The sequence below is a fragment of the Budorcas taxicolor genome, chromosome 17 (assembly GCF_023091745.1).
Source record: "Budorcas taxicolor isolate Tak-1 chromosome 17, Takin1.1, whole genome shotgun sequence".
Lineage (NCBI taxonomy): Eukaryota > Metazoa > Chordata > Mammalia > Artiodactyla > Bovidae > Budorcas > Budorcas taxicolor.
Genome location: NC_068926.1, coordinates 45,291,149 through 45,315,519, shown reverse-complemented (window position 1 = coordinate 45,315,519; position 24,371 = coordinate 45,291,149). Strand labels below are relative to the sequence as shown.

The following is a 24,371-nucleotide window of genomic DNA, read 5'->3' as shown; positions in this document are numbered from 1 at the left end:
GTCCCAGGTATTAATGGCGACTATGGCACATGTGCACCACTCGGGTGCACAGACAAAGGACGTAGTGCAAGGCTGCTGGATGAGAACTGGCTGGAGGACCAACCTTGGCCTGTGCCCAGGCTTGCAGCTCCCATGCCATTCCCAAGGGGGAGGGCCCGTTATTGTCCCCGCCTAACCATCCGATAGGTCCCGCCCCTAATAAGACCCGCCCACTATGGCCCCGCCCCACAACCGGCGCCACCACCTACTAAGCGCGGCCGCCGGCCAGGCCCCGCCCTTCCTAGGCCAGACACGCACCAGTCCCCGCCCCTTCCTGGACAGACCCGCCCCCAGGCTCCGCCCCACCCGGCGCTCAATGCGCTTGCGCGGGCGTCTCAGGCTCCGGGCCCCGGCGGCAGCGGCTCTTTTGTTTCCCCGCCGGAGCCCGAGTCAGATCCGAAGCTAGGGTCTGAGCTCGGGTCGAGACCGGGTTGGAGTCGAATCGCGTCCGCATCCCGGGCTGCCCGATGGGGTGCGCCCCCTGCCTAGCGCCCCCGGTCTGTGCCGTCGCCTGAGCCCCGGCCTGCCTGGCCCCGTCCGCGCCATGGAGCCCGGCCGCGGCGGCCTGGAGGCCGTGGGCAAGTTCGAGTTCTCGCGCAAGGACCTGATTGGGCACGGCGCTTTCGCCGTGGTCTTCAAGGGGCGCCACCGCGAGGTGAGGGGCAGGCGAGCCAGGGCAGAGCCCTGGTGAGGGCGGCCCCCCGCCCCGGGGGCCCCCACCTTCCGCTCCAGGGACCCCCTTATCCCTACCACCGGGCACCCCCCCGTCCCCACCTCCACATCCCGGAGACCCCCCTCATCCCGCCGGGGGCCCCACACGTACATAGCCAGGCGTCCCCTCATCTCCACCCCACAGCCCCGGGACCATATCCCTCTCATACGCTCCTGACCGGTCATCTCCAGGGACCTGCCAGGTGCTTACCTGGCTTGGGCAAGGCCTTCAAGGGGTTGCCAGGTTCTCGGCACTTGAGGGACACCCACGCTTCGTTTTCAGAAACACGACCTGGAGGTCGCCGTCAAGTGCATTAATAAGAAGAATCTCGCCAAGTCTCAGACTCTCCTAGGGAAAGAAATAAAAATCCTCAAGGTGAGCCGACACCAGAAGCCAGAGGGGCGAGGGTGGTGGGTGAGTCCACCTCACTCACCGGAAACTTGGCTTTCTGTCCTAGGAATTGAAACATGAAAACATCGTGGCTTTGTACGACTTTCAGGTAAGGCTTGGGGCTGTGGTTGTGGTGGGGAGGGGGTGTGCTCCCCCCAGGCTGGCCCCAGCGCAGCCTCAGGCCCTGGTGACTCCCGTTCCCAGGCCAGCTAACTGCTGGAGACCCTGTCAGGAGTAGGTTGTTGTAGGCCAGCATCTCGTGTTGGGGGAAGGAGCTGGGCACCCCTGTTTGTTGGATGGGTGTTGGAGGCCTGATGGGACCTTGGAGACCCCACCCTCAGTCCAGTTCTTGTGTCTGGGCTTCCTCTGGGCCTGTTGGGAGAGCTCCCACCTTCCCCGGCCCCCTAATCGCCACGGGCACCAGCACTTTTCCACTGAGGGAGGTCTGGCTACTATGTGGCCCTCCAGAGGTGTTGGACCCAGTGGTCTCGAAGGTGAGTCCTGTCCCCAGCCCAGGCCCAGGCTTATCCTGCCGGCCTGGACCACCTGTCTGGGCCGACCGATTGTTTGTTGACATTACTCCAGTGGCCTGGCATTGGCCAGTGTCTCCCTGCGTCAGACTGGGGGAGGGGAGGAGCCAAGGGAGATTCCTTCTTGCTGGCAGTTGGGGCCAGCCACCCAGGCAGGAGGCAGGAGGGAGGCCGGCCCCCAGCTGATGAGGCTACCCCAGGCCTAGCTGGCCCAGAAAGCTGAGGCCAGCTTCCCCCCAATGCCCCTGGCCTGTGGGCCTGGTGGTGGGGCCTAGCCTTGGCCCGGGTCTGAGACCCTGGAGACCCAGTTTGGGACCGAGGAACCTGAGGCAGCAAATCTGAGGGCCAAAGTGCTGACTAATGGTTTTGAAACCTGTTTACTGAGGCCATGGGACCAGCCCCTGGCTGAGGGGAAGTTCCCACCCCGACTGTGTTTTGGTGGCCTCCTCCCTCCTGCCCTGTCCTCTCCCTCCCCCTTCAGAGCTGGGCTGTGGCCTTGGGTGCTGTGGCATGACATGAGGTGACTTGGGGAGGGCCCACGTCCAGTGTGACAGCGAGAGCGAGTGCCTGGAACCTGTGTCCTGGGGCTAAGAGGGCGGCCCCTGTCTCCTCCTCTTCCTCCTCTCCCACTCTTCCCTACCTGCCCCCACTCCAGACACACACATATATACACACTTCTCTCCCTTCTTCCCATCCTGGCTGGGCCACACACCTGGTTGTGGGCAGTGCCACTTCCTCCAGGGCTGGCAATGCTGTGGCTTCCCCTGTGCGGAGGAAGTGCTTAGGGGCTAGCCAGCCTCTCCTTTCCAGGCTCCTCACCTGGGGCTCTGTGCTTTCAGCCCTCAAAGTGTAAGGTGGCTCCCCAAGTCCTTAGACACCAGTCTGAGACACGCTTTGTTTAGTTGCTGAGTTGTATCTGACTCTTGTAATCATATAGACTGTAGCCCGCCAGGTTCCTATGTCCATGGTGTTTCCCAGGCAAGAATACTGGAGTGGGTTGCCATTCCCTTCTCCACTGAGACACCCGTGGGATCCAGGAAATCATGGCTTTAAAAAGCAATTAATGATTTGACTTAAAAAACAAAAATGAAGAAGCAGTACAGAACGGGTATGGAAAAAGGTGACTCTACCACCCCTGTCCCAGTGAGCCCCGTCTCCCCCAGAGGGTCTCACTGGGATCAGGACACATCCTCACTCACCTTCTTGCTGCCGCACCATTCACTGTTCTACTATGGTATTTTTTGCTTAAGTGTATGTTTTGGAGAAAGTCTGTGTCACTCCACGTTAACTGTCTCAGTCCCGAGGTGAGAAATGACACCCCCTCTCCTCCCAGGAAAATTATCCCCCATTCCTTCTGCAAGATTCAGAGCCCCAGCTCTGAAGCTAGGTGACCTAGTTCCAGTCCTGGTTCTGCCACTTAAACTAGCTGTGTGTCCTTGGACAAGTATCTTAATTTCTCTGTGCCTCCGTCTCTTTCTCTGTAAAACAGAGTCTGGAGTTGTTTGGTTGAAACTGGTGTGCCAGTAAGCACTGAGCACTGTGTGTCTTAGTGTTGTTAATGATTGTGGCTGTGGGTGCTATTTGCAGCTGTGGGGCGTTCATGGCCCCATATTCCACAGTTGACCTCACCAATCCACCGCTGATGGAACATGGGGTTATTCTGGGATTCTGACATGTCAGCAGTGTGGTGGTGACTCTCCTTGATTCACCTTTGCCATGTGTATGTGTCTGCAGGGTGGATTCCTAGAAGTAAGAGGATGCGTATTTTAGTTGGGAACAGTTGCCAGATTGTGGTCCATTGAGGATGGACCGTGGACACAGCAGAGCTGCCTGTGAGAGGGCCTGTCTCCCCGCATTGCTGCCAGGAGATCTGTTATCAGAGTTTCATCTTGGCCACTCTGAGTGGTGGGAAATGGCATCTCGTATGGTTTTGTTTTTCACTTTTGAGTGAGGCTCAGCATCTCTCCTGTGCCCAGGAACACTAGGAATGCCTCCTGCCCAGGGATGTATTCCTGTAGGTCTTGTGATTCCCAAGGCTGGACAGCATGATGGTGAATGGCATGGGCTCTGTGCCATACTGCCTTTCTGGGCCCAGCTCCCCCATGTACTTACCTGTGTGACCTTGGGCAAACTACTCAGCCTCCTGGTGCCTCTCTGTTACCCAGAAAATTGGAGATTTTAACAGTACACCTGTGTCGTAGGGTGGTGGTGATGACAACTTGAGTCTATATATATTGAGTGCTTAGACCTGTGCGTGCTAAGTCGCTTCCAGTCATGTCCAACTCTTTGCAACCCTATGGACTGTAGACTGCCAGGCTCCTCTGTCATGGGATTCTCCAGGCAAGAATACTGGAGTGAGTTGTCATGCCCTCCTCCCCTGGGATCTTCCCAACCCAGGGATCGAACCCAAGTCTCTTATGTCTCCTATACTGGCAGGTGGGTTCTTTACCACCAGTACTACCTGGGAAGCCTGGCTAGACCTGTACTTGCTACTTAGTAAGAGCTATATATATATCATTGATTTGTAGGAACTCTTTATATATTGAAACTGTTTATATATTAAGGAAAGCCCTTCAGTGATAGTTTACAAATATTCCCCCTCAGGTGGCCTCTTGTCTGTTGAGGTGGTTTTGTTTTGGGGCCATATGGAAGAGTGACTGTTGTCAGGCCAGGCTGATGTGGGTGGGTGGGTGGTAGGCACTCAGCGGGGGTGGGGGTGGGATGGGGTGGGGGATGGGGTGGTACTCTGCAGACTTGTGCGGAGGCACCTGGAGCCCTGGCCTTTCCTTGAGGGGTAAGGCCCTCGGTCTTAGGCTAGCCTGCTGTGTGGTGTCCAGATGTGCTCTTTCTGGGGAGAGCAGCCATCCTAGGAATCTGGGGACCAGCCCTGCCCAGCGTGCCCTGGGAGGAGGGCCTTCCTGAGGCCCGCACGCCGTCTGGCTGGTTCCCACAGCTGGATGACTCACTCTCGCCAGCCTGGCCGACAGAGCCAGCCTCTTGTGACTTTGGGCTGGTGGACACCTCCTCAGGGGTGGCGGGGGGCTGGTCTGCCTCCCTGTGGGAACTTTGAGGACAGTGGCAGCCCTTGGCCTTGCTTTTTTCAGAGCCCCGGCTCAGTAGTGAGTGGACTTGGCCGTCCCAGCGACGACCGTGTCGATTCCGTGTTTTCCATTCTGGAAGTGTCCTTGCTTTTCCTGAGCCAGGGGCAGGCCCGGCATGTGGGAAGAAGGGGGCTGGAGAGAGCAGCCAGCCTCCCCTTCCCCCCTCCTGGGAGCCGCAGGCACACAATAGAAGCTGAAGGAGGCTCCCTGAGGACGGAGGGTGGGCCTTCCTCCTCAGGGTGGGGCCGGGCATCCCTTCCTGTCTGGGCGCTGTCCAGGAGAGCCCAGCCTGGGGGCAGGGAGCAGCCTTGCTCCCGTGGGCGGCCCACACTTTGACGCTGGCTGTGGTTTTTGCCACTTTGTTGGGAGCCAAGACAGCCCACTCCCCAGGAGGTAACTAGGTCAGTGCCCGCCCACCCACCTGCCCACCAGGCCCAGCCCAGGATCACCAGACAGAGTGGGCTCGGCCCAGCCCGGGAGCTCGGATCCTATTAAGCAAAGCACCTTAGCACCCTGCGGCGGGGCAGCCTCCTACGTGCCTGGGCGCCCGTGCCAGGCTGCTCAGGACACCTGGCCTTGACACCCAGGCCAACCTCGTCCCCAGGGCCTGTGGGAACACCACGGAGAGATAGAGAGGGTTCGTGTCATCCCGTCTTGAAGGTCTTGCCTGTTCACCTCAGGCGCACAGGTTGGGGCTCACCGCCCCCTGCCTTGGGGGCTGCACGGTGGGGTGGTCAAGACTCCGGTACCCAGCACTTCCCCTCCCTCGCCAGTTGTGTGAGAAGCAGAATTGCAGGACCTCTCTGCCCTCAAATAGGAGGACATCACTGGGACCCGTGCAGTCCTCAGGTTGCCCTGGGGGTGACTGGAGTGATGGAGGTGGTGGCCCCGGTGTGCTCCCTGCAGAACCCAGGGGCCTGGGGGGGCCAGCGCCTCAGCCGCGCGCGTGTGTGTGTGTCCTCAGCCGCGTGTGCGTGCGTGCGTGCGTGTGTGTGTGTGTGTGTGTGTGTATGTATGTATTCTTGTGTTAATGACGTAACAGACCCCTGAGGACAAGAATATGGCTGGTAGTGCTCATCTGCCTACCTTCTCTCGCTCCGGCGATCACTGCAGCCCCAGGAAGCAGTCGGGTGTCTGGACTGACCCCTAAGGAGGAGGCCTGCCCTCTGGAGCCCACTTGGTCCCCACTTCCTGGGGGAGTTTGTGAAGACCAAGTTTAGCTCATGAGGAGGCAGGCTGGGGCAGAACCTTTTCAGGCTCTGGGTGGGCAGCAGGCTGCCAGGGGCTGACCAGCTGTGCCCTCGAGGCCGCACTGACCTCTCTTTCCCCAGGGGCCCCAGAGAGTCGTCGTCTTCAGGGATCGGTGGGTGGTGGGGGACGCCCAGTGAGGCCCCAGGTGGCAGGAGGGCCTGGGCACACAGCCTCCTTGGAAAAGTGTTCCACTGGGGGCCCTGCAGGCCCTGTCATTGGGGCTCTTGTCGTTGGACCTGGCCTGGGGTTGGCATGAGGGGTGGCAGGGCCTTGGGCATGTTTCCTGACCTCAGGGAATGGCCGAGGCTTGTGCCAGCCGGCTGGTTTAGTGCCTTACAAGCTGATACCACTGGCAGGGAGACAGGTCCTGGCCTAAGGGGCCCTCTGACGCTAGGCTTGAATCCCACGTGGTGAGGTTTGGTGGGTGCGACTCCCCCCGTCCCCCACCCTTGACCCTCTGTGCCCAGTAGGACCTGTGGGGTATGGGGCAGGCCCCAGGCCTAGGAGCTCCAGGGCAGTGGGCCCTGTGGGCTGGCACAAGGGAGGGAGTGCGTCTGGCCTGGCATCTGGAAGCTCCCTGGCTGGAGTAGGTACAGTGGGTATGGGGGTCCCGTGGATTCCTGGGTGTGAAAGACAGCATGTTGTCATTGAGGCCACAGGGACATCCTGGTGAGGAGGTGATCGTGTGGTGGATGCACCCAGATTTGGGGGACGATGGGTGCATCTCGCAGCTGGCAGGCCCCTCATCCCCAAGCAGGCATGGTGGTGGCAGCGTTCCTGCCAGGCCTGGGTGACTCTGGGGACAGACACCCCGTGGGCATGGATGCTGCATCCGTCTCCTGTCCTTGTCACTAGGTCCCTGGCTCGGTGGGGGAGTTGGGGGCTTTTCTGGGAAGCAGGGGCCCTGAGTCCCCGCTCTGCTGCCCATTTGGCTGCATGGCCCAGGCGAGGGGCCGAGCCTCTGGGCCACTTGAGACAAGGGTGCTCCCTGGTGAGTGAGTTTGGGAGCCTGCTCAGCACATCCGCAGAGGTGGCCATGGTCAGGGTGACAGCAGGTGAGGGAGCAGGTGGCCTGGATGTCACGGGGAGTGGGTGTTCTGATCTCCAGGGTTATTTCTGGGTCCTTATCTCTGGCACTTCCCGCCGTCCTCTGCTGGGTCCTCTGCTGGGAGCCTCCGACTCTGCTCCTGAGCCTCCATGTGTCTTCCTCTGTTGTGATCTTCCTCTTTCTGTCCCCCTGTCTCCCTGTGTGCCTTCCCCCCTGGCCTGGGCTCCCCCAACCAGTCCCTGTGTGACCTCCTGGGACTCCCTCCCGCCCCTACCCTGAGTTATCTCTGCCCACAGCTGGCCTGGGAGGGCGGGGCCTGCAGGCAGCTCCCACGCTGTCACTCCTGGGGGGAGGGGCAGGGCCCCTGTGGACTTCTGTGGACAGAGCCTGCCCCCCTCCCGGAGGAGCCCCAGCTGGGCACTTTGGAGGCTTCTTGCATGCCTGCTGGGACGCAGAGAGTAACCAGCCTGGGGAGGCGGGGTGGGGACGTGTGGAAATGGGCTTGATCCGGGCCCCAGCCAGCTCTTAAGAGGTTTCCAAGTTGACCTCATCCCTGCTCCTTGGGGTATCTCCATGCCAGACCCACAGGCCCTCTGTTGGTAGAGCTCTGGAGGCGGGGTAGAGGGGTTTTCTTGTTACAGGGCACTGACATTTACACAGAGGGTGTCACTAGTGGCTTTGTGTCCCCGTTGATGTGGGTCTGAGCCCGGAACCAACCTCCTGGGGGCAGGGTGACTGAGTCAGGGTCCTCTGTCCTGCTGGGTGGGAATGGGGACATGTCTGGGACCTGAGTAGGGGTAGAAGGTGGTGGCCCGCTGCTGAGGGGTCAAGTCTATCTGGGCCTCGGGTGCCCTCCCCAAGAGGCCACTGAGACATGTCCCTCCTGCAGCCACCTCCCCCTTGGGGCTCCCCCCTTGCCTTGAGAGCTACAGGGCCAGCTCACACACTTGCCCCCTTGCATGGGGGTCGGGGGTGGGTTAGAAGTTGGAGTTCCTGGGAATAGCGTGCTGATGAGGAATGAAGACTTACTGATTTTGCAGGGGTGTGTGTGGGGGGGGTTGGCGGGAGGGGCTCTTCCTGGTTTCCAAGACCCTGCAACGTACTGGTGCTGAAGGGGCTTGGGGACCTTGTCCTGGCTGGCAGAGCCCCCCGCAGTTAGGGAAAACCCCACCTGGGGAAGACTGGAGGGAGCGGTCTGCAGGAGGGCAGAGAGTTCAGGTCCACACCTGCCTGGTGGACTTGGCTCCTCCAGCCTGTTTCCTCATCGGTGACCTGGGATCTCAAGGGCACCTCGCGTGGGGACACTGGTGGGGTTCCATACCGGCCCAGGCAACTGGCCCCTCACACTTGCAGGTGTGGACCCAGCCAAGGATGCCAGTGTCTCCTCAAGGCCATGGGTGGCCAAGGGCTGAGCCGGAAGCTGGCCTGCTGCTCCTGGCTAGCAGTGGGCTGACAGCACTGACCTGTAATCCTCTTGGCATCTTTGAGTCTGAAAGCAGGAGTGGTTGCCTTGACCCGAGAGACAGGCCCTCATACCCCAGTTGTGTCGTTTATGCGGGCCTGGATCCCCCACCTGGTGGGTCTACTCGGCCACAACTCGCTACTCAATAGGACAGGAAGTCCCGTCAGGACCCCAGGGCTGGAGCTGACCCTGATCCTGTTGGAGTCCTGGGGTTACTGGGGCCCCTCCCTGGAAGTGGGGTCATCACTCCAGCCCTGACATCTCTCCTGGGACCTCAGCTCCTTTCCCCGCCTTGAGAAACAGTGTGATGTGATTTGCTCCTCCTCCCGTCACTCAAGCTCACTTGGCCCTCAGATGTCCTTATGTCCTGGTCACTAACCAACTGGCTGAGCCCTGATATGACCCCTGGAGCTGCTGCCTGAGCCCAGGCAGTATGTTGAGGGCAGCTGCAGAGGCCGGGCACCCAGGTCACACTGGGGCTAAGTCAGGCTTCCCAGACAGTTGCTAGACTGGGGGTCAGGGCATGCTCCCCACCACCTCTCACTGCCTCTTCTGTATCTTGCAGGAAATGGCCAATTCCGTCTACCTGGTCATGGAGGTGAGTCCTGGCAGCCAGCTGTAAGGACCGGGAGGCTGGGCCCTCCTGTTTCTCAGGCCCCTTGTCATCTGGAGGTTAGAAGTTGTCCTCATGTCTGTGGGCTTATCAAGCCAGCAGCCCAGGGGCCACAGCAGGGGCTGAAGGGGAGGTGAGCGTCCCTGTTGACCTGCTTGAGAGTTGCAAGGCACGTCTGCCCCAAGTGCCAAGGGAGCAGGTGTCCTGGAGTTGGGTGATGGGGAGACCTGGGCTGGGCTGCAGGGTCTCTCCTGGCAGCTGACCAAGACATGTGGCTGGTCTTTTGCAGTACTGTAACGGCGGGGATCTGGCCGACTACCTGCACAGTGAGTGGACACCCGTGGCTGGATGGGCTGCGCACTCAGGCTCACCCTGACCCAGTGTGAGAGGTGGCCTGGTGTGAACGAGCTTTCTTAGGCTTAATGGTGGTGACGCCTGCTGAGAAGGATGGAAGGGTGACTGAAGCCCTGTTAGGGTTACATGCTATGTCAAAACCACGAAGGATGGCCTTGCAGGGCAGACTTGGTCTGGAAGGGTCACTCTTGAGCTGGGCTCTATTCAGTCTGCTGGGATGTGGTGCCCTGTGGGGTGTTCCTATGGCCACTGATTGGTGGCTCTGCAGGAGACAGGCCTGTCCTGAGTGCTCTGGACTCCAGAGATCCCTGGCTATCCACAGGGGACAGGCCTCCCCAGGGTCCTGGCAAAAGTAGGGAATTACTCTCTCACCTGTTGGATGAGCCCTTCGCTGCTTGAAGCTGGACCTGGGGCTTGTCAAGCAGCCACTGGCCATGGTTTTTACCCTGAGTAGTAGGTGGAGGAAGCTGTTGAGAGGTGGTCCTAAACTGAGAAGGGGCAGGGTGTGCTGGGCAACACCATGGAGCTGGCAGATGGGGAGGGGACACCGGAGCAGCTCAGGATCAGGTAGTGCGAAGGATGGGTTCAGAGGCCACAGGAGCAGTAGGAGGCCCCTCACTCTGGGTGCCCGGGCGAGCTGTGCCCACCTGAACCCTGTCTCCCTGCAGCCATGCGCACACTAAGCGAGGACACCATCCGGCTCTTCCTGCAGCAGATCGCGGGCGCCATGCGGCTCCTGCACAGCAAGGGCATCATCCACCGGGACCTGAAGCCCCAGAACATCCTGCTGTCCAACCCTGGCGGGCGTCGCGCCAACCCCAACAACATCCGGGTCAAGATTGGTGAGGTGGGGTGGCTGCGGCCCAGGGGGCCCAGGGGCCTCAGCCACGCCCCTCACACATCTCTCCTTGCCTGCAGCCGACTTCGGCTTCGCTCGGTACCTGCAGAGCAACATGATGGCAGCCACACTTTGTGGCTCCCCCATGTACATGGTAGGTGGCTACCCACAGCCCCTGCTGCCTTGTCCTGTCAGAGGGGGCCTCCGTCCACACGGGAGCAGGGTTCCCTCCTGTGTCCAGAGCTGAGCCCCATCCTGTGGTCTCACCTTGGGTGGCAGCCGACATGGATATACCATTTGTTCCCCACCGTGTCTCTGGCGTTTGACACTTCGCTAGTGTCTTTGTGACTGGCCCCTGGCTGGTGTCTGTTCTGATTGGCTGACGCCCGGCTGGATGCAGGCTTTGGTCAGCACAGTTCAGTGTCCATGCTCGCCATACAAACTTGTACGCCCCGCAGGCCCCAGAGGTCATCATGTCCCAGCACTATGATGGGAAGGCAGACCTGTGGAGCATCGGCACCATCGTGTACCAGTGCCTGACAGGGAAGGCGCCGTTCCAGGTGAGCGCCCAGGGCAGAGGGGTCCACTGCAGGGTGTGTGCGTGCTTGTCTCTGCAGCCTGCCATAGTCGTGGGTCGTTAAAGTCCTGCAGCCTTCCCTCCACCTGCATGACATGGTCACCCAGCTTCCCACTGTGCAGTCAGTTCAGGGGCCTATCCTGCTTAGAGCCAAGGCCGGAGTCTCCACTGGCTCTGGAGCACTTCTGTGTGTATCCATGTGTATGTCTGAACCAAGTGTCACGGCCTCCCTCCCACCCATTCTAGTGCCGGAGTGAGCCAAGATATTGATACCAGGACCCCAAATTCTGGGGTGTACCCTGCATTTGGAAGGTAGTGGCCTGTCCTGCACTGAACCCTAGAGGGCCCATGCGTCTGAGCCCACCCCACAAACACGCGTCCTGCAGTGACCCCTTGGCCTGACCTGGTAGCCTTCCTTTGCTACCAGCTTGCCCCAGAGCCTCTGTGCCTGCCCAGTGACCTAGGCCAGCCTCCACCCCCCACTCCCTCCACCCCTTCCTGCCTACCGTTTTCCCCATGTGGGCAAGCACAGGGCTGTCCCTGGCTGGCAGGTCGGCCTTGGGAACGTTGTACCCTCGTGCCTGGAACAGTGCCTGGCACATAGCAGGGCTCAGTGAATGATTAATGAACACGCATGTGCCAGCCATGTGTTATCAAGGGAGGCAGGGCCCACTTGGGGAGCGAACTTGCTCGGGCCCTCTTCTGGAGCTGGCGCATGGGCTACTTTTCAATTTCAAGAAGCAAACAACCAGTTACAGCAGTTACCCAGAAGTCATCCACAGCAGGTGGGTGGAAGGCCCAGCAACCTTCTCTGGGGCCCCCCAGCCTCCACCTTTGTGCGGTCCCTGCAATTCCACAGCCTGAGTGGGGAGAGGGGGCGCCCCTTCCTTGGAAGCATGTGAGGGCTCTGTGTTCAGACAGACAGGCTGGCAGTGCGGACCACGGACCTCTCAGGGTCAGGTGCAGAGTGGGCAGTGGCCAGGTGGAGCGGGCGCTCACTCCTCACCCCTTGTCTCCGCCTTCCAGGCTAGCAGTCCCCAGGACCTCCGCCTCTTCTATGAGAAGAACAAGACGCTGGTCCCCACGTGAGTGCCCCACCTGGCGGCAGACCCCCGCCCGCTTCCTCTCTGCCCCAACCAGGCTGCCCTGTCAACGCTGTGTTCTGTGCCCCCAGCATCCCCCGGGAGACCTCGGCCCCGCTGAGACAGCTGCTCCTGGCTCTGCTTCAGCGCAACCACAAAGACCGCATGGACTTCGGTGAGTGCCGGCCTCCCGGCCCCCCTACTCCTTCTGACAGGCCTGGGGGTCAGGAGCCCTTCTAGCTCTTGGCCCTGGACCCCTCATCCTGCACCCCCAGCTTCCAGGTCCCATGTGGCCACAGTGAGTGGGTTTCCCCGTTCCCACAGCTCCTTTCCCAGCTGCACAGATAGAAAAACCCCCACTTGTGCAACAGGCAGCGTTGCTGGGAACTGTCGGAAGGGTGGGTGGAGCCAGCCTGGACCACACTAGGGGTGCCAGATGTGTTCAAGAGCTGCCAGCTGGGGCTCTGTCTCCCCCGCGCCTGGCGTGAGGCAGCCAGGACAGGGGCCAGAGCCTGCAGGAGCTCAGGCCCACAGGAGGGGATGGTGGGGGCCCAGCCTTCACCCTGGGAGTTCTGGTGTCGGACCCTCCTGAGCCCTGGCCCAACTTTTCTCCTACAGATGAGTTTTTCCATCACCCCTTTTTGGATGCCAGTGCCGCTGTGAAGAAGTGTGAGTCCCCTGAGAGTTCTAGGACTCCTGTGCCTCCCTTCTCCCCATGGGCTTCCAGCCCCACGCCCACTTCCAGCTCCCCAGTCCTGCTCCAGTCTGTAGTCCCCAGGGACCCCCGAGGCCATGGGGTGGGCTTGAGCTCAGCTGACTTGGTGCAGTGGGATTGGGGAGGTGGGGGCAGGGGCCTCGCACAGGTCTTCTCCCTGGCGTCCTGGAGGGTGTGGCGTTGTCATGGGCAGGGTAGGAGTGTGCAGGGCCCGGGGAGCATCCCGTGCTGACGTGCGCTGACCCACACCCTCCCCCAGCCCCTCCTGTGCCCGTGCCCTCATACCCGAGCTCGGGGTCTGGCAGCAGCTCCAGCAGCAGCTCCACCTCACACCTGGCCTCCCCACCGGTGAGTCACGTGCAGGGTCGGGGCTACGGGCTCCTCTCCCTCGGCTTTGGGGCATGTAGGCGGCTGCAGGAACCCTGCTGGGGCTTCTGTCCTAGCCAGGCCCCCACATTTATTTCTGCAGTGTAGTCTGGTGAGATGACACCAGACTTACACGTTCTGTTTGTGGACGTGGAGTGGTAGAAGTGGGTGAAGTCCCCTTTCAGGCCCCTTCTCCGCTCGTGTCCCGGTGGCTGACCTGATGGCTGTCAGTGGGCTGCATCAGCTCTGAACCTTCTTGTGCGTGGGTGGACACGGACAGGGGCCCTGGGCAGGATTGTGTGCAGGGGTCCCTGTGTCCTGGGATCTGATTCCTGCAGCCTACGTTCCCAGCACGGGTGGGGTGAGGTCTGCCGAGGTTGTGCGCGGGGTTGGGGGCGTTGGGACTTGAACCTCCACCTGTCCATCTGTCCGTCCTGCTAGGCAGGGACCAGGGCTGGACTGGTGGCGGAGAGAACACCTCTGATGCCCCGTCTGCTGAGCCTGGCACAGGGCTTGCGCACAGGCAGCCTTGCCCCCGGTACCTGTCCCCAGTGTGCCAGACTGTACAACCCTCCACAGGACGGAGGCAGAAGTGGAGGGTCGCCTGAAAGGGGCTCTCCCTGGAGCTTGTGGGAGTGAAGCGCCTCCTCACCCTGGGGGGCAGGTGGCTCTGTGAGATGACTGTCCTTGTGGGGAAGTCACAGGCGAGGCTTGACGCGGTGGGGAGATCATGCAGAGCCCTGGCCTCGTCCCCAGCAGCCCCGCTTCCCCCAGGCCCTGGGCCTGAGTCTCAGCGGGCTCCCCTCTGACCCCCAGTCCCTGGGGGAGATGCAGCAGGAGCTCCAGAAGACCCTGACCTCCCCGGCCGAGGCCGCCGGCTTCCTGCAAGGCTCCCGGGACTCAGGCGGCAGCAGCAAGGACTCATCCTGCGACACCGACGACTTTGTCATGGTCCCGGCCCAGTTTCCAGGTAAGGGGCCCCCCACGGGGTGGGCAGGGGGCTCATTGCAGATGTGCCAGACATACCCCTAAGAAGGGACTTGGAAGCTCCCACCCCAGATGCGCTTGGTCATCAAGTCAGAGCTGCGTGCTGCCTTTGGCCACGCACAGGGCCTGTGCCCCGGAGTGTCCAGAGCGTCCAGAGCACCTGCCCATCTGTATCTGAGTGACAGCCTATGCCCCGCAGCCCTTCCAAAGCCCTGTCCTGGGGCCCTCAGTTCCTCTCCTGACCCTAGATGCTGGCGCGTCTCTTGCTGGCCCTGGCCACCAAGACTGCTGAGATGGGGCTGGGTGGGAGCCAGCCCTGGGGTCCAGTGGGGCACCCTGAGCCTGTCAGCTTGGCTCGGATGCAGAGCAGGGGCCTGGTACCCAGCCAAGGGCATCGCAAGGAGGGGGCAGCAGGAGGGAAGGTGGGAACCTGAAGATCTGGGAGGAGGGGCAGACCCAGATTGGAAGGTGTGGACACCCGGCCTGAGGTTGGCTGAAGGCTGGTGTGCAGGGGAGGTTCCAGGGTCTCCTTTAGAGCCCTGAGTCCAGACAGGCAAAGGGAGGTGGCAATGTGAGTGCCAGAACAGGGACAGGAGAGCGCTGGGGCCCCACATGGCCCCCACCACCCCAGGAGGAGGTGTCTAGGTCCAACCTGACCCATTTCCTGTCCACAGGTGACCTGGTGGCTGAGGCAGCAGGTGCCAAGCCACCACCGGACAGCCTGATGTGCAGTGGGTAAGCATCCCCCAGCCCCGTGCTCCTTGCCCCCTGTTCTGTGGGGAGAGCAGTGCCTGCTCTCAGGTTATCTTTAGATCCTCCGGGTCAGAGTTTGGGCAGGGCCAGGTCTGCTGTGCCCAGTGCAGGGTGGAGTCTTGAGGGTGATGCCAGAGTCCGTGTGCACGTTTGTCCTGAGTGGGGACTGCCTATTGCCCTGTCCGCAGGAGCTCGCTGGCAGCCTCCACAGGCCTGGACAGCCGTGGCCGGACCCCGTCTCCTTCCCCGCCCTGTGGCAGCTCCCTTAGCCCCTCAGGGTAAGTGGGGCGGGGCCACCTAGGCTTCCCTTGGCGTCACAGGACGCCAGCCAGTGCCAAGCCGGGCCATGCAGGAAGCCGTCATGTCCAGAGGCTGGGCAGGCTGCCAGACCCCTCATGGGTGGTCCGGCGGAAGGGAGGGTTTGTGGGAAGGATGCAAGGTTGGGGCTGGGGCTGTAGAAACTGCCAGAGACCAGTGTCATCAGCCCTGCTCCCCGAGCTTGTAGGGCCACGGGGGCAGGTATGCCCAGAGCCCACAGGAGCAGCCCACTCACTGTCCTCTGTCCCCTTCCCACTGGCTGGTCCCAACCAGAAGCTACCTGAGTGCAGAGTAGCGGGGAGGAAGTGCCCACAGACCCCTGGTGCCCCTGGAAGCGGTAGTGGCCGTGTGTGGAGACAGGGAAGCAGGTGGCTGCAGTGGCCTCTGCCCCGGGATATTGGGCCTGGGCTTCAGCCCAGTGCCCCGCCTACAGTGACCCCGACCTCTCTCTGCCCACCACAGCCGGACTGGCACGTTCTCCAGTAGCAGATGTGGGGCCTCTGTCCCCATCCCAGTCCCCACGCAGGTGCAGAACTACCAGCGCATTGAGCAGAACCTGCAGTCACCCACCCAGTATCAGACAGCGCGGTGAGTGCAGGGCCCCCCCACTGGCCAGGCTCGTCTGTGGTAAGGACCCCACCTGGGTGGTGCAGGGCCATCTCTCAAGCACGGTTGTGCAGGCTGAGCACTGCGTAACTGTCAGTGCCACCACTTGCTTCATGGACGTTCTTGCACTCTAGCTGTATGGTGACTGCTTGTGTTTATAAAACTGATGGTGATTTGTGTTAAGTTCCAAAAGAGAGTGGGAAGGGGTACTTTTTAAATTAATTCCCAGAAGCCCCTCTGAGTTCACAGTCACCCTGGCAGGGACCGGGGACCCCCAACTGGTTTTGGCTCCTGGTGAGGCCCATTATTTGAATGGAGGGGGACAGACAACGTGGCATGCTCGTGGCCCTTGAGCGTGGCTGGGGACCTCACACCTTGTACCTGCTTGTCCCCAGGTCCTCTGCCATCCGCAGGTCAGGCAGCACCAGTCCTTTGGGCTTTGCACGGGCCAGCCCATCACCCCCGTCCCATGCTGAGCACGGAGGCGCCCTGGCCAGGAAGCTGTCCCTGGGTGGGGGCCGGCCCTACACACCGTCTCCCCAGGGTGAGCCTATATACTGTACTGCTGGGAGACCCAGCATCTGAGCTGGGACTGGGTGTCTCCACTCTGGGGCAGGGGAGGGTCTTGCTCTCCATCCCATGTTGACCCTGGCAATTTTTCTTTCCCCCAAGTCGGAACCATCCCTGAGCGGCCAGGCTGGACCGGAGCACCTTCCCCTCAAGCATCTGAGATGCGGGGTGGCAGGTCCCCTCGTCCAGGTGGGTGCAGCTCCAGCCTGATTGATGGGTTTGAGGGTGGAGCTGGGGAGGGGCACAGGAGCTGGGCTGACCTCCCCGGGCTGGCCTGTCACTGCTTAGAACAGTGGTTGTCTTCCTGTCCACAACCATCTTTTTTTTTTAAGATTTACTTAAGTATAATTTAATTCTTTATTTTTGGCTATGCTGGGTTTTATGGTGCTGTGCAGACTTTTCTCTAGTTGTGGCGAGCAGTTGTGCAGGCTTCTCATTGTGGCTTTTGTTGCGGAGGACAGGCTCTTTAGTAGCTGCAGCACACAGGCTCAGTAATTGCAGTTCCTAGGCTCTAGAGCACAGGCTGATTAATTGTGATGCACAGGCTTAGTTGCTCCACAGCACGTGGGATCTTCCTGGATCAGGGATCAAACCCAGGTCTCCTGCTTTGGCAGGTAGATTCTTTACCATTGAGCCACCAGGAAAGCCCCCATAATCATCATTTCTTATGAGTTGAAGAGAGAAAGAAAATTCCATAAGACTGTTTAACAAGCGCCAGCCTTCAGGTTATGGAGGCTGACTACAGGGTTCAAATTCAGCCCATACTCCTGTCATGCTGTGTGACCTTGGGCAGGTGTCTCAGTGTCTGTGCCTATTTCCAGGTACACAGTAAAGCATGGGTGCAGTGTGGCTTGGGTGACTGTGAGGGTAAAGGGAATCCTGAGCAGACTGGGGGCCTTCGTACACAATTGGTTGGTGGTGTGGGCCGGTCCAGGCGTCCGTGGACAGCTGTGACTGGGCCCATCCTGTCCCCTCCCAGGCTCCTCTGCGCCTGAGCACTCTCCCCACACCACAGGGCTAGGCTGCCGCCTGCACAGCGCCCCCAACCTGTCCGACCTGCATGTCGTCCGTCCCAAGCTGCCCAAACCCCCCACGGACCCACTGGGGGTAGCATTCGGCCACCCGCAGGCCAGCCCCCCCCAGCCCTCCCACGGACTTCAATCCTGCCGGCCCCTGCGCGGCTCACCCAAGCTGCCCGACTTCCTGCAGCGGAACCCCCTGCCTCCTATCCTGGGCTCCCCCACCAAGGTATCAGGGCCCCAGACCTCCAGGGGCTGGGTGGGAGGGATGCTGTACTTGTCCCACGTGCCTGGGCCACTGGGCTTTCTCCCTGGTGGGATTCCCGCAGGACATGAGGGTCCCCAGAAGCCAGAGGTGGGCCTGCATGCTCCAGGACAGCCGGGCCTGCCCTCTGCACCCAGATCTTTTGCCCTGGCTGGTGGCTGACTCCATAAATCTCCCCATTTACACGCGGAGTGCCGCGATGAAGACTGGCCCCAAAGGCAAAACATCTCTTGGCCCTTGATGGGAAGTATCTGACCCTGGTCCAGCATCCCAAGCACCAGAGAACCTAAGCTGCCGCCATGGGCAGATGACTTAGTTCAGCCCTTGCTTCAGTTTTTCTGTCTGTGAAGCAGGGTTAGTACCTCAGCCAGCTGATGGTGTCTGTATCAGGGCATAGGTGCACACATGTGTGCCCGGTGTGGTACATGTCTGCATGTGTGCCTTTGTTCCAGCGCAGGACAGAGTCAGCCACACAGAAGTCTCACTTCTTTGCTGTGAAGACTTGGGTCAGTGAGGGTTGGGCCTTTGCGGAGGCATGGGGCCTTGCAGATTCAGGCCAGCACTGCTAAGCCTGTCAGGATGTTAGCGTTACCGAGCAGGTCATTCTCAGCACCTTCCCTGCCCCTCCTAGACTGTGCCCGCATTCGAGTTCACCAAGACCCCCAGCTCCCAGAACCTGCTGACCCTCCTGGCCCGGCAAGGCGTTGTCATGACACCACCACGGAACCGGACGCTACCCGACCTCTCCGAGGCGGGGCCCTTCCAGGGGCAGCAGCTGGGCCCTGGCCTGCGGCCCACAGAGGACACCAAGGGCCCCTTCGGAAGGTGAGTGTTGAGGATTCCCCCAACACTGCCTGGGGAGGTGAGGCCCAGCCTGCCTGCTGTTTGCCTGCACCTCACTGCCTCCACCACCACTTCTGAGCCTCAGTTTGCACATCTGTTCAATGGGTGACAGTAACTGCCTGGAATGGGCGGGGCTGGGTACGCTGACCAGGCTGTGAGGCTCCCCAGGCCCTGCCTGTGGGGTGTAGGGGGCCAGCCCTGGGCAGTGGGTAGACTGGTACCCCCAGGGCGGCTCATGGTACCTCTACCACCCTTCGCCCTGCAGGTCCCTCAGCACTGGCCGCCTCACAGATCTGCTCCTTAAGGCTGCGTTTGGGACGCAGGCTCCCGACTCAGGCAGCACGGACAGCCTGCAGGAGAAGCCTATGGAGATTGGTGCGCCAGAGGGGACCGGTGGGGAGTTCTCTGGGAAGTTGGGGGGGCCATGGCGGGAGGAACCTGAGCGCCTCTTCTCACTCCCCCAGCGCCCTCTGCTGGCTTCGGAGGGAACCTGCACCCGGGAGCTCGCGCTGGGGGCGCCAGCAGCCCTTCCCCCGTAGTGTTCACAGTGGGCTCGCCCCCCAGCGGGACCACGCCACCCCAGGGCCCCCGCACAACCATGTTCTCAGGTGAGAACTGTCTGGTGGCCTTAGAGCTGCAGTGAGTCAGTGGCCCACGCCATCCTTCAGGAAGCAGGAGGGGCGGTGGCTGATGGCACCAGTGGAGCAGGGGTGATAACCCTGGGCACCAGGGCATCACCCCCATGCTGAGGCCCTGGGAGGGTCTTCCCGGTAGGGTCAGGGGTCTAGGGCTCAGAGCTGCCTCTGGGCGGGCACAGGTCATGCAGACAGGCCTCTGCAACCCCAACCTCTGAACTCGAGGGTTCCACCTACAGTGGATGGAGGCCCAGGAGTGGTGAGGCCTCCACTATGGGCTCTACTCCCTGGAGAGAGAGGAGCCGGGTGGTGGGGACCAGACTTTGTGTCTCAGAGTGGCAGAAGATTGGTGGGGAAGGGGCAGCCGTGATGGGGGCCCCTGCTCACCAGCCCTCTCCCCACAGTGGGCTCCTCCAGCTCCCTCAGCTCGGCCGGCTCCTCCTCTGCCCGCCACCTGGCGCCTGGGGCCTACAGTGAGGCCACCCTTGAGGTCCCCGCCCCTGGCCACTGCTGCAGCTTTGCCGACCCTGTCACCGCCAACCTGGAGGGGGCCGTGACCTTCGAGGCCCCCGACCTCCCCGAGGAGACCCTGATGGAGGTGAGGGCTCAGGCCGGGGTGAGGCCCGACCTGATCTCTGGGCAGGGCTGGTCACGGGGCTGTCAAGGTCCGTCGCTCACCCGCCCCATCTCCCCAGCAAGAGCACACGGAGATCCTGCACAGCCTGCGCTTCACGCTCGTCTTTGTCCAGCACGTCCTAGAGATCGCGGCTTTGAAGGGCAGCGCCAGCGAGGCAGCTGGGGGCCCTGAGGACCAGCTGCAGGAGAGCGTGGTGGCCGACCAGATCAGCCTGCTGAGCCGCGAGTGGGGGTGGGTGTGCCCAGCGGGTGCCCAGCGGGGAGGCCGCCTGGGGCGTGGGCCCCCTCTGACACATCCGTGCCACCCTCCAGTTTTGCAGAGCAGCTGGTGCTCTACCTGAAGGTGGCTGAGCTCCTGTCCTCGGGCCTGCAGACCGCCATCGACCAGATCCGGGCTGGCAAGCTCTGCTTGTCGTCCACCGTGAAGCAAGGTGAGTGCGGATGGCTCGGGCTCCCAGCAGGGTCGGGGCAGGAGGCTCTGAGCTCATGGGGAAGATACGGAGGGTGAGGTGATGCAGGAGGCCTCTCTAAGGCTACCTGGTGCAGGCCCCACCCAGGTGGGATAACAGCCAGGGGGATGGTGGAAGGCCAAGTGCAAAGGCCCTGAAGCAGGGCCCTGTGTGTCTGGGGGTGGGAAGGCACAGTGTGCATTGGTGGGGCAGAATGCATAGGAGGTGGGGTCAGCAAGCTGCCCCGGGGGTGGAGTGAGGGGCTTTTTGCCTGTTGGTCCCCACTCCTGCAGTCAGCCTGAGCTGCAAGGCCCCCTCCTGCAGTGGTACGGAAACTGAACGAGCTGTACAAGACCAGCGTAGTGTCGTGCCAAAGCCTGAGCCTGCGGCTGCAGCGCTTCTTCCTGGATAAGCAGCGGCTCCTGGACCGCATCCAGAGCGTCACTGCTGAGAAGCTCATCTTTAGCCACGCAGTGCAGACGGTACGACCTGCGGGACCCCGCGTGGGGAGGAGCTGGGAGAGTGGTCCAAGGAGTGGGCAGGGCTGGTTGATGGCCACAGCTCTGCCAGACTGCAGAGGGCGTTGCTCCACCATGCTGTCTACTCTGCCAACCAGTGATACCCAGGCCCCCTTCAGCCCCAGCAGGGAGCCCAGAGCTCACCTGAGCTTAAGCCCCGCAGTGTGACTCCACTGTCCAAGTGTATCTCTGGTCACATCCCTCTCTAAACTCAGTTTCCTTACCAGGGAAACAGGGGACCTGGTTTTGAAGTCTCTTCACAGGCGAGTTGGTTTCTTCTGCAATGGAAGAAACCTGTGCAGGCATCCAGCTTGGAAGACACAGCGTGAAGACAGCTGGGGGCATGGAGGGGCCCTGCTCAGTGTTCTGCCTCTGTTGCTCTTCAAAAAGAGTAGCTTCTAAAGCAAACTATGGTTTTTGAAAAAAGTCACTTGTAGTAAAAGCAACGTTTGAATAAACATTTCGGAAAAGTCTGCCTTCTCATCCCCAAACTCCTGGGGTGACTGTTGCTAAGCTGTGCCATCGCTGGCCCGCACTGATAGTGACTGGGACCATGTCTGAGGAGCCCTCTCCCCAGTGGCCGACCTGGGGGCAGAGCTAGCCACCCTCGGGGTCTGACCTGTAACCCCGACTGCCTGAGGTGAGCGAGCATCTGTTTAGGCCTCACGTGACTTGGATGGTGCCTGCACTACCCTGCCCCGTCACTCATGCCCTCCAGCCTGCAGGCAGTCAGCTCCGGGTCCTCCTACCCTGTTGGGGGGCAGCCAGACCCAGCCTCTACCCTTGCCCGGCAGGTGCAGTCGGCCGCCCTGGATGAGATGTTCCACCGCCGGGAGGACTGTGTCCAGCGCTACCACAAGGCCCTGCTGCTCATGGAGGGGCTGCAGCAGATTCTCACGGACCAGGCGGACGTGGAGAACATCGCCAAGTGTCAGTGCTGCTGGGCCTGGGGGGAGCAGGAGGGGGCAGCCGGGCACCCACTCATTGGGTACTCTCTCTCCCTCCCTCACTGCAGGCAAGCTGTGCATTGAGCGGAGACTCTCGGCCCTGCTGACCGGCATCTGTGCCTGACCTCTTGGAGGCCCGGCCTGTGGTGCCGAAAGGACTGGACCTTCTCTGCAGATCCATGGGGCGGGGAGCAGTGTGCTGGCCGGGCTAAAAGAGACAAGCCTGTGGCCTTGACACTGCTTGCTGGTGCTGGGGAAAGGACCTTGGCTCCCCACCCAGCGACCAGAGCCAGGCCTCAAGCCACATCTCCATTTCCTGGGCTCCTCTGCCGTGGACTTCAGGGTGGTGGAGGGCCCCACCCAGAACCTCAGCACAGGCCAGTTCCCTGGCCTGGCTGACAGGCAGAACTCCTAGCCCAGCCAGCAATCTGAAGTTTTCTCTCTGCTGCCTTGATGGCAGGTGGGGATGCGTGGGCATCCCCCGACCCCACCCAGACCCCAGGGCTGTCATGTTGAAGACAGAGGCCCTGAAACCATGATGCCCACTCAAGCCAAAGCCGCCAGGCCTGCCCAGTGGATCCACCCAGGAAAAGGTGTATCCTCCTGGCTCCCTCCTCTGCCCTTCCCCGAGAACACCACCCAGCTTTGTGAATCACCCAGCACTTTATGCAGGCGGACTGGACCCGGGGCTGCCACTTGGTCCCGGCTGTTGCACTATGAGGCGTGTGTGCACACCCGTATTCTCATGTACGTGTATAAACAGCCCCACGAGCACATGTTCTGTGCCCGCCGCCCGGGACCCTCTTCGGGAGACAGCCGTCTTATTTAAATGTTCTTTTAGGGATGGACAGTACGAAGCACCGAGCTTCCAAAACCCAGCACAGACGTTGCAGTCTTTCACCTTTTTCTCCTAAAACGTGTCTTATTTTCCATAACTTTTTTTTTTTTTTTAAGAAATCTCATACGAGTTGATGTTTCGTTTTGAAAGGGTGGGAACAGGGCAGGGACAGCCTTGGCAGCAATGTCGAGACCTGGGGGTCTGATGGTGCTAGGCGCGTGTGGTCTGCGCTTAGCTGTCTGCCCCACCCTCACCCTCACTTCCTGCCTGAAGATGGTGGGCAGGTGATGACCGTATTAGTGCAAAAGCCTCCCAGTCCAGCTTTCACAGTAGGTTTTAACATCAAGTCACCCCCCACACACCCAGGTCCTGGCCACATTTGAGGGGTTGGCGGAAAAGCCCTCGTCTAGGCCCTAGGGTGCCCTTCCCTGATCTGCCCACCCTGCCCAACTCCTCTCAAACCTGTTCACAAGGATGCAGAGGGGGCCCCAGTCCATCACCCACAGCTTTGAGGTCTCACCCCAAGCCCAGGTGAAGACCCTCATTTTCTCTCTCGGTGATACTTGAAATCTTGCCTCTGTGCTTGGACCGAAAAGCCGCAAGCAGCCCTGGGACCCCTTTGTGTCTCATCACCAGTGACTTGAGTTTCTCCTCCAACGCAGAATGTTCGTATTTATTGCTTAATGATCAGCTGGAATCAGGGCCCACTGGGAGGCCAGCGCCATGGGAGTAGCCACTTGCAGCTCTGTTCGCTGCCAGCCTCCCAGGGCACAGGGTGCGTGCTGCCAGCCTGTCCTTTTCTCCATGACACAGCTCTCCCCTTGATCTACCTTAAAAGACGTTTTGTGTGACCCCACACACACACCTTTATGTTAATTGTGTAATATCAATTTAAGGAAATAAACGTCTGGATTTGTTGAGTTGCTGTTACTGATGGGTTGTCACTCTCTTGCTCTGTCACCTCCTTTCTTGGTCACCCCCCATCCCCATGTCCTGCAGCATCACCTGGCGATTGGGGATCAGGCTCAAGGCAAGGCTGCGGAGCTCAGTCTTCTGGGGCTTCACCAGCCACCAAACCATAACAGCAGCCACAGCATTTCCATGCCAAGAGGGCCCCCCGCTCCACATCTGTGTGGGTGTGAGAGGCTGTGGTTTTGATTTGCACTACCCTAATGGTTAGTGACCCCGAGTGTCTTCTCACAGGTTTGTCAGCAATTTCTAGATCTTTTCTGTTTTAAGTTCCTTACCCATCCTTGATTTGGATGGTTTCTCTATTGTTGAGTGGTAAGGTTTGCATTTTTAGACTACATATTGTTTCAGTAGGTTAAAAATAATTCATTAAGTTACCAAAGAGGCTAACCACAATGTGAGACAAAAGTTCCTGGAAAGGTAGCCTTAAGAGGAAGTGGAGGTGGGGCCCAAAAGGGCCGGGTCCCAGCAGGGCTGCTTCAGTCTGGCTTCCTGGAGTGCATGCTCCCTTCTCTGTAGACAGGAAGGGTCGTGCTGGCGGAGAGGCCGCCCCTTCCGTTCTGTGGGCCTCCCCCATATGTTAGAAACGCCAAAAGAGGATTAAGACAGCCATGGCATTTTGTTGTCACATTAATAGACTTCATTTCTTGCAGCAGTTTTAGGTTCACAGAAACATTGTGCAGGAAGTAACAGAGAACTCGCACACACTACTCCCTCTCCCCCTCTGCCCCCTTCACTGCCCCATTAATAACTTGCATTGGTGGGATTCACGTTATCACCGTTGAACCGACATCAACATGTCATCACCCAGAGTCCACGGTTTGTGTTGTGATTTGCTCTCGGTGCACATGCTGTGGGCTTGGATACGTGTACGGTGATGTACCGTTTCAGTATCATTTCACTGCCCTGAGAAATCCTCTGTGCCCTGTGTTCATTCCAC

At 60.5% G+C, this 24,371-nt stretch overlaps 1 protein-coding gene across 4 annotated transcripts; it reads left to right on the top strand.

The window, feature by feature from the left end:
* The first annotated feature begins 381 nt into the window (after positions 1-381).
* On the top strand, positions 382-23,392 carry ULK1 (unc-51 like autophagy activating kinase 1). 4 transcript variants are annotated; one of them, XM_052655143.1, is made up of 28 exons: positions 382-694; positions 1,034-1,126; positions 1,209-1,250; positions 9,099-9,131; positions 9,436-9,472; positions 10,169-10,342; positions 10,419-10,492; positions 10,797-10,898; positions 11,942-12,000; positions 12,090-12,172; positions 12,616-12,666; positions 12,972-13,060; positions 13,895-14,048; positions 14,740-14,800; positions 15,007-15,096; positions 15,599-15,724; positions 16,138-16,286; positions 16,415-16,501; positions 17,328-17,560; positions 18,228-18,421; positions 18,705-18,814; positions 18,904-19,047; positions 19,479-19,672; positions 19,770-19,942; positions 20,023-20,141; positions 20,484-20,641; positions 21,472-21,607; positions 21,693-23,392. In XM_052655143.1, the coding sequence occupies exons 1-28, from the start codon at positions 584-586 to the stop codon at positions 21,746-21,748; spliced, it is 3,132 nt and encodes a 1,043-aa protein (XP_052511103.1). In that variant the 5' UTR covers positions 382-583; the 3' UTR covers positions 21,749-23,392. The 4 variants fall into 4 exon arrangements, with proteins under 4 accessions (XP_052511103.1, XP_052511102.1, XP_052511104.1 ...); XM_052655142.1 differs by having other exon boundaries at positions 17,292-17,560; XM_052655144.1 differs by lacking the exon at positions 18,904-19,047 and having other exon boundaries at positions 17,292-17,560.
* Positions 23,393-24,371: the final 979 nt, after the last annotated feature.

Bases quoted from the DNA above. Each gene is read 5' to 3' on its own strand.
- ULK1 (XM_052655142.1), top strand. From the start codon at position 584: ATGGAGCCCGGCCGCGGCGGCCTGGAGGCCGTGGGCAAGTTCGAGTTC. The intron at 12,667-12,971 runs GTGAGTCCCCTG...ACCCTCCCCCAG, and splicing joins CAGTGCCGCTGTGAAGAAGT to CCCCTCCTGTGCCCGTGCCC. The intron at 15,725-16,137 runs GTGAGTGCAGGG...GCTTGTCCCCAG, and splicing joins ACCCAGTATCAGACAGCGCG to GTCCTCTGCCATCCGCAGGT.